This window comes from Saccostrea cucullata, unplaced genomic scaffold (assembly GCF_032062105.1).
Source record: "Saccostrea cucullata isolate Sc308-1 unplaced genomic scaffold, CSIRO_AGI_Scuc_v1 ctg15290, whole genome shotgun sequence".
Classification (NCBI taxonomy): domain Eukaryota; kingdom Metazoa; phylum Mollusca; class Bivalvia; order Ostreida; family Ostreidae; genus Saccostrea; species Saccostrea cuccullata.
The window spans coordinates 3812-12919 of record NW_026941108.1 but is presented as its reverse complement, the minus strand read 5'-3'; the positions used below and the strand labels follow the sequence as shown (position 1 = coordinate 12919).

The 9108-nt window shown below is 32.5% G+C and overlaps 1 protein-coding gene across 1 annotated transcript; it reads left to right on the top strand.

The window, feature by feature from the left end:
* The first annotated feature begins 321 nt into the window (after positions 1-321).
* Positions 322-8893, top strand: LOC134257217 (uncharacterized). The gene is made up of 14 exons (XM_062739859.1): positions 322-414; positions 544-600; positions 757-816; positions 1142-1207; positions 2280-2336; positions 2415-2471; positions 2559-2615; positions 2871-2945; positions 3912-3986; positions 4764-4829; positions 4965-5030; positions 5145-5225; positions 5412-5558; positions 7475-8893. The coding sequence occupies exons 3-14, from the start codon at positions 757-759 to the stop codon at positions 7694-7696; spliced, it is 1029 nt and encodes a 342-aa protein (XP_062595843.1). The 5' UTR covers positions 322-414; positions 544-600; the 3' UTR covers positions 7697-8893.
* Positions 8894-9108: the final 215 nt, after the last annotated feature.

Below are 9108 nucleotides of genomic sequence, written 5' to 3'. Positions count from 1 at the left end.
AGAAATTTGAAAGTATTAATTTTGAGGAAGGTGTAAACTCGAATTTTATTTTGTTATGAATTTGCTTTTTTGTAGCACAACTTGCGTTTGCTTTCCCTGAAATTTTTTCCTAACATTTTTTTTTTGGTTTCTGGACGTATCTAACCTTTATTTCACTCTTCTTTTGTTTTTTTTTTTTTTAATACAGTTCGATTTTGTTATCACTACCGTCCGATAATATATTATCGGACTGGTAATTATTATTATCGGACGGTTACGGGTAAATTTTTAGATTGTAATTAAGAACAAAGGCATGACGTCACAGCAATGTTTTAAACTTAAAAATAAAAAAGAAATCTAGATCAAAGGGTTCTTATCCACTCATTGTAGACTAAGAAGAGTACTTTAGGAAAAGTAACTGAAGACGAAGCAGAGGTGATGACATTAATATTTTACTTAACATCAAACGTGGATATTTTATTCAATAAAAACTAAAAATTAAAGGTGACTGTATATAAATATATCAGGTGTTGTGCTCAAATATGAATCCTTATGTTTCTGTAGTCTGCAGAACAAACAGACAAAGAAGTGAAACAATCTTCTTCATACAGCCAATCAGAGGTCAGTTAATAAACTTTGAAAAGTTTCATCAAATCAGAAAATATTAAAAACATTATTCAATAATTCGATTATAACGGTTATACTAGCGAATTACGGCAATATCGTTAATAAAGATTCATCAATCGTTTGCAAATTATGATACTTACTTTTCTACAGATGCCTGGTGTTCGTAGCAGTGCTCCGCCAAATTTTGCTTATTCTGTCAGTGCCGAACAGGTCTGTATATAGCTTCATTATTTCAGGTGTTTATGAATTTGATATCAATATATTTATATGATTTTACATATTAAGATATCAAAGGTTTGAACATGTTCAATATATTATCTCATAATTAGCACTCTATTTTAGTTTTTTATGATCAACTTGACGAAGAATTGTTTGATACTTTTGATTTGTTGTTACAATATTAAAACACATATACGTAAAACTTTCACGCCATGCTTGCAATATTTAGCATTATGGAGAATGGGTGATTTGTAATTATAGTATTAATAAATATGAGGTATATTCACACTTTCACGCCATACTTGCAATGTTTTAGAGCCGAATGGTGAGCGAAGTGACAAAGCAAAGGTCTCAGACACTACAACCTACTCGAACACCCCATGTAAGTAACAGTTTACTCGAGCAGTCCTTGTAACAGCCTACTCGGCACCCTTACATAACACTAAAACACTCCATGTTAGTAATCAGCTTACTCAAACACTCTATGTAAGTAACATCATATTCGAAAACTTTATCACTCCATAAAAGTAACAGCTTTTACTTAAACACTCGCACATACCATGTAAGTAACAGCCTTCTCGAACACTCCACATAAATTAGCGTGTTCTAACTTAAGAAACAGCCTTTTTCCAGCACTCCATGTAAGTAACAGCCTTCTCGAATACACTTCGGAACAGACGTTTTGAACACTAACTTACAGCCTACATGAACATTAATGGTCAAGATAATTCTGACGTCAGTTGATTTATCACGAGAACAAGCAAAATTTTGCGGGAGGCAGTCACGGAATTGACAAGGAATGAACACAGAACCCATGCCACGGCCCATATCAGTGGAATTCGTCGAATTAAATGTTGCATTCATAAAGAAAATTTTTCGAAGAAGTTTTAATAAGTTTTGCCAAATATTGTGGCAAACATGTACAATGGTGTCTACTTTTGCAACATGAACAGCTGCACTACAAATCATGATATATTTTTAATTATAGCTTCTTTCAACGTTGACCGGTCACGATAGCCTAGTGATCGCTTTGTGATCGGGAGGCCCGGGTTCGATTCTCGTTCGCGGCTCAGCGTCAAACCTAAGACGTAAAGATAATGTAGGTAATGATTGTTTCTTCGCTAAGCGCTCGGCACTAGAAGTGAAAGTCATGGGTCTTTCGGATATGACCTTAAAAACGTAGGTCCCGTGTCAAGGTAGGCGTTGGCACGATAAAGAACCCTCACTGCTCAATGGCCCTGAGTGCCGAATGTAGGTCTAAATTTGAAGCCCTTCACTGGTAAACAGTGACGTCTCCATATGAGTGAAAAATTCTCGAGTGGGACTTTAAACAATATACAATCAATCAATCGTTCAACGTTGATAAATATTTGCTATAATATATTTATAATTCTAAAATTTATAATTGTAAAAAAAATACAGAAATATATATTTACTTTTACTCTTTTTTCTAGTCGCCTACTGAAGAAAGTAACAAACCACGATCCGCCACTGTGATGATAGAATCAGCTGTAAGTTCATCCTCACGCCGATTTCTTTTATATTAAATTGCTTGAGTAGAAAACTAAGCTATCATTGATGTTTTATAGACATTACCCCGAAATGAAAGAACAATGGATACCGAAGTGGAAAGGGAGCCAACTAAGGTTTACATATTTATTCAGATAGACTGATTTTTAGTGCTCAAAAAACCTACTTAAAATGAAGACCATTTATTTTATTACATGTTACAGAAAAAGAGAAGCTCAATAATGAAGACATTATCGTTTAGAAAATCTTCCAAAGTTCTGGTAAGCTACAGCTGTATATCATAGAGATGTGAAAGTCATATTTCTTCTTAATAGTCCCAATGGACTTATAATTATTTGAAAAAAAGGATAATTTGTTTCCTTTTCCTCCAAAATATATTTCTCTTGAACAAGATAATTACATTTACATTATATACATTAGATTTTTGCAAAAGTTGAAAATATTTTTTGGGGGTAAAGATAGCTTTGAAAATGTGGCATATTAAATATTTTTGTTGTGCTTTTATTTTCCATTAGGAGACGAGTGAGCAACAAGACTCATCTATAGCTATTTCAAGTCAACAGCTTGAAGAAGTGATAATGGAAGAGGAGGTAAGTTTCAAGAGACTGTTACATACGCAAACATAAACTGATTGAAATTAACAAGATTCCAGATACTTTAGAATCTATAGATTATTGAACATAAATTACGCAGTATAAATTTACCGATACGGAACCACTGCTCCATGCACAGGAGAGTGAATTGAGGGGTTGTTGTATATAAATTCTGTAATGAAATGAGCTAAAATTTGATCACGGCTTTTACGAAAAACAATTGGATTACCTATAAACACTTGATTTTGCTTGATGAGGCCACAAGTGTTTTTAGTGCGTATTTAAACACATACATCGTAGATGAACACTTTTGCTGAGAATAGATATATCAAGGTTTTATAAAATTATAATGATTAATACTTTCGTTACTGGTGGAACGGATTTATTCAACTCTAATTACTCAAAAATAAACCCCAAAACAACCAAGCTTCATGGCCAACGAGATGGCTTCAACTTTTCCATCATCAAATTTCCTTTATGTATATTATAATATTTAACCAAAATTGCATACGGGGTTATTGCCTCCTAACTTTTTAGATATTCAAAAGCAAATTTTGTATTAGAACAATCAACTCTAAAATCGAGACAGGCAACTTACAAATAAGTTTATGGTACAGAAATCTACAAAAAAAAACTCTTTTAAAGTCAGTATTTCTAAATTCTTGTGATTGTTAAGTTGTACTTGCTTACAAATACAACTTTAATCGTATTGTTGTGACATCTCGACAGCTGATGCTTACTCAACATCATTTTATTTATAAGACTTATTAGCACAAGCATGTTAAACTCTACCAACAATTTGTTTTTAAGAGAGAGAACTAATCTTTGAAATATACACCTTCAGTGACAACTCACAACCTTTCTCTTTAGCTGAGAGAGAAAAGTTTTAATAAATATAAGTTTTGTAATAATGAATTTTGTTTGAAATTTACTGTTTGTTACGACACGTTATTTTCATTGAAGAGTCGATATGAAGAACCCTTTGATGCCGAGGAGTCCTCTAGTGTATTCCTTGAAGAGAAAATCCCGGAGAGTGAGGTAGGAATAATCATCAGCTATACAACATAACCTTTAGTTATAAATTATAATAGAATACTTTTTGCCAATAAATGAGAAGTTTTCATTAGAGAAAATGCTCTCTCCTTAAATAATATATAATAAAGGAGACGATGATCCTACCTATTACTGAAAATCACTTGATCAGCAATACCGTGACTTAAATTAAAAAAAACAACAACTTTGTTTTCGATTATCTATCCCAGAATAGCAAAATTAGTCGCCCGCTTATGCAGTGGTTAGAGCGTCTGCTATAGAGTCGTGAAGTAAGGAGTTGATCCTTACGTCGAGGGTTCGAATTCCACTTTGGGACGTAGAGACCGGTCCCTTGGATGAGATGGTATAACGGAGGTCCCGTGACGCAGTAGGTACACACACGAAAAAGATTCCTCACTGCTCAACAGCCATGAGTGCCGAGTATGGGACAAAATTGTGGCTCTCCACCGGCAAGAGGTGGTGTCTCCATACGCGAGGGATGTTAAATAACAGAACAACCAACTATAATGGCAAAGCGTCAGAACAGAGACATATATATGTCTCTGGTCAGAAGCAACAGTTCACATCACCAGGAGAGAGAGAGAGATCTTAATATTAGCCTCCTTACGATTGACTTTCAAGAGTGGGGAGATAATTATAAATACACTTATCCATGGAGGGAGGAGAAAATTTGTTTAAGGATGATTTATTTATGTACTTCAATACAGAAAAAGGGGTTCAATGGAAAAGAATTTGATAATATAATTTATAAATTTTTACCAGGCACAGAGAGAAGAAAGGAGGAGGCAGTTAGAGAGTGTGTTCCAGGACATGGAATCAGAGGAGGAGGTAACTGAAATCATCGTCAGTAAACAGTTTACATACAATACATGCTCCCTTATTCACATGGAACACAATTCTTACCTTAACGAAAATGTCTTATGAATGAAAAAAAGGTGATAAAATAAAAATACTATATTATAGGAGGAAGAAAAACCAAAGACAAAAATGCAACAAAAGATAATCAAAGCAATTAAAAGGAAGGGCAAGGTAGGTATTGCCATTTTTTCTGGTGGTGAAGTCACGATATCTTATCAAATATGATAGAAATATATTTTTAAAAAAGTATATTTTATTACTTTCCTATGTCTGTTCTACAAACAGAAAAAGAAGTCAGACTCAGATGTACCTGAGATGTTTCCTTTGATGGAACAAGGTCAGACAGCTGAAAGTGAAGAAGTCAAGGTGGGTAAAAAAAGAGAAACAATTTAATTCAACTTCATTGTTGTGATGTTTTTTTTTTAAAAAAAAGTAAATGCATGTGAAAGTAATGCAAAATATAAATTTCTATTTACAAATTACTCAATTTCTTTTGAGATTTCATTGAAAAATCCAAATAGAATTAACAAAGACAAGTTATTTTTCTTTCAGAAAAAGAATACCTCTACAAAAATAGCGGTGGTGAAAGGTCAATTAGGAGAGTTAAAAGATATTGCTCAAAATAATGTCGACAAGTTGTATGAAAGAGAAGAAAATCTTGATGATCTGGAGAATCGAGCTGATGAACTAGCTCAAAAGGTAAAGGGATAGAGAGAGAGAGAAAAAAAGAGATTCTAAGACTTACTGGAATAAAAAGATAATCAATTTAATAGATAGATCAAAGTATATTTCGAAACATGTTGGATGCGAGCAATGTCGTATACAGATTTGTTTAATCTCCAAGAGGATTTCCTTGTTGGGTTTACTGTTTTTCCTTAAGATTAAAGAGTAGATGTTTAACTTTCAAACAAATTTAAAATAAGAATCTTCATTTTTACATGATAACATAGGAACATACATGTACGAGGGGTGATCAAAGAGTTCGAAAACTAATTGAATAACTTCCATACAAGAAACAATATTTGGTTTTAATGTTATTTTAAATTAATCCTCCCCGATTTTAATGCACATCAACCACCGTTCTGCTGCACATGCGCGAATAACGTGATATTGGCGGTCACAAGTGAAAAGTCTAGAATTTTCTTGATAAACTCCGCCCATCGTCCAAAGCTCCGTAGCGTTCTGTCACAAAAGTTAAAAGATTTTTCCGAGTTTTATATTTCTTTCCATGTGAGTTAATTTTTATGACAAGAACAGTTAATTTGTCAGAAATATTTCGGCAACAGAATGGGTGGATAATAACATCCTTTCCAAAAATAAGCATGGCGACCATTAAAACCCAAATCTTCTGTCTCAGGAGAGACCTTTATTCAAGGTAGATAGAGAATGGGTGCATCCTTTTTATCATATCTAATATGTTTAAAATCTAAAGTAAACGATATCTTAGGTATTTAATACTTATATCATTGTTCAAATATTCAACTATTTTTCAAAGTGCTAATTGGAGGTCTTTGATAGCAAATTGCTTAATTAAAAATACTAGTACATATCTTTTCAAACTTGCTTTCACTGGGCAAGATGACAAGTATCATTTTTAACCATCAGCCTTCCTTCACTAAAACGATTAATCCAATCATTAATTGAATTTATAGGAACTCATTTATCTCAATAAACTGTGTACAAATTATTATATGATACTGTAGAGGGATTTCTAAGATATTACAATAAATTGTACAGTCGTTTGTTGAACGAGTTCGACTGAGACAACCATTTTTCGTCACAAGTGACCTAAATAGTGACGTCATTTTCACATTGTGACGTCACAAACAAGGAGAGAAACTTTATTCAGCATATGCTATTTATAGACCTTGTGTATGGCTATGTGTGTACCGAATTTCATTCTAATCTGAATTGTGGTTTTGTAGATATAGAGATAGTTTGCGAACTTTTTGATCACCCCTCGTATATGGAAAAGAAATCTTGAAAAATATATTGTAAAAGAGCAGCCATATTGATATACAATCCTCCTCAAGTAAGGAAAATTTGTTTAAAGCATGTTGCTCTGTGTATTTCCAAGGCTACAATATCAGTATCAAAACCTTGTTATTAGTGTAATAATCCATGGGCTTCTTGTTTGGCCATTAACTGAGAGTTCAATTCCTGATAGAGCTTTTATTTCAAGGTCATATGGTGGTCCAGAACACCATTTTATGAATTCAGTGGAGAAAAATGTAGTTCGATGTGGATTTGTTGACGTTGTTCTTATTTTGGCAGTTCGTTTTTCTTCCTCATTCCAATAAAGAAAAAAGATTTATTTTTCTGTAATATCATACTGAAAGAATGTGCATTACATTTTTGCCGCACTTATGTGCATATATAAATATGATAAACTTTAATTTGACGTAGAGATAAACAAGTGTATTGTATTAAATTTCGTCCTGCTTCTCTTCAACGTAACGGATAAGGAAAAGTTTTTAAGTTAAATATATAAAATCAACTTTAAATCCGTATTTGATAGGTTCAGTACTGAAACAGTTTGTAAGCATTGAGAATAACACCTTAATAATCCCGGTAAGCAGATTGACAACACCTTCTCATTTACCTTTTTCTTTCAGGCAACATTGTTTAACGAGATATCAGTTGAAGTAAGAACCCAAATGGAGACGTGTAGCAAGAGGACCAAAAGAATCATCATCGGTGTTATCATCGCTATCCTTGTCCTCATTGTCATCATACTCATCGCTGTTGTGGCTAACAAGTCTGAGACAGAGGTCCGCACCGTTCACGTTTTCCCTGGTGTTAACGGGACTGTTCAGTATAAACCTTCACCCGGTTAAATCAAGATCTTTACAGTGTGTTTTAAAGAATAAAGCTATCATGTTTATTTTAAAAGCAAAGATAGAAAATGCTAGAGGGCCAGAAATGTCACAGATTTTACTTTATTATTAAGTGCATTTTTAAGGTACTTACTTATGCCTCATAGTTGTAATATTATTTATAAAATAACTAAAATACGGCACATTTGAATATTTATTTATAAATAAATGTTTTAAAGACGATATGATAAATCGCGCATAATATTTTCATGATTGTGGTTGTTATTGATTTATTAATCACATGTCTTAGATAAAATAACAGCAAAGCTGCATTCCTAATCCCAACTGCATACATTTAATGAATTTTGACAGTATTAATAAAGGCGGATGTGCAATTTCTTTTTTTTCTAATTTCTGGTATATTTTTTTCATTTTATGCATCTTTTTTTCTTGCTTCACCAACCAATAAATCTTTAGAATTCAACCACCAAGATGTAATATATTTCATACAGATATACATGTATGATAGCTTTACCTGAGTTTGTTTGTGTGCATTGCCAAGATGACTATATGTATTTCTATATATATTTACTACATGCATTATAATTATGCTTTTAATATATTGTACAACATTTGTAATAAGTCTGTGATATCTCAAAAGGATTTGGAAAAAAATGTGATTGTTGTCTGAGGTTGTTGTTGAAAAATATTATTATTTTGTAGTATTTTAGTATTGTATAAGCAGACGCTGTTAATATTTATTAATTTCTTCAAGCATATTTCGCTTAAACCAATTTTTTTTCAATTCGTTAAAATCTACTAAAATTTTAAGATTTCAAAATGATTTGATTTATATTCAGTGCTTTATGTACATGTTGTTTTGAAATCCTAGTCATTTATATAATTATGAAGTAATATATATAATGTATATTATAATATATAAAAGTAGACATTTTAGTAGCACTTTGTCTGTATTGTATTTACTGCTATACTAATTCTTAGTTAATATCTCCTATCCCGTTCTTTAGTGTTGTAAGTATGCAAAAAGCATGCATAAATTGTGAAATGGTTGTTTGAATTTTGTTAAGTAGGTCTTTAAAAGGTTGAAATTAAATCATATGGGAGCATTTTACCACTGTTCTTTTTTTATTTACATTGTACAACAATTTACCTGTACATTTGCAGTTGAGTAAGACTTGCTAATTAAATAAATAAAAAGTATTTTACGCGTACTTATTTATTATTAGTCTTTGGTATTTTATCTATAGGTGTCGGAACTGGGGGGCTAAGCCCCTCCCCCTTTTTTTGCAAAAATAGACATTATTATAGGCATTGGAACTTGGCATTAGCCCCCCCTTTCAATTTCCTTCCGACGCTCATGTTATCTACATTCAGTGTTATTTAACATTTGCATTAAAAGTTAAAGTTTAAAG

What these genes read in the sequence shown, in the direction of transcription:
- LOC134257217 (XM_062739859.1), top strand. Translation starts at nt 757, where the DNA reads ATGCCTGGTGTTCGTAGCAGTGCTCCGCCAAATTTTGCTTATTCTGTC. An exon ending in TGGAAAGGGAGCCAACTAAG is followed by an intron (nt 2,472 to 2,558) that starts GTTTACATATTT and finishes TACATGTTACAG; the next exon opens with AAAAAGAGAAGCTCAATAAT. An exon ending in CTGAAAGTGAAGAAGTCAAG is followed by an intron (nt 5,226 to 5,411) that starts GTGGGTAAAAAA and finishes TTTTTCTTTCAG; the next exon opens with AAAAAGAATACCTCTACAAA.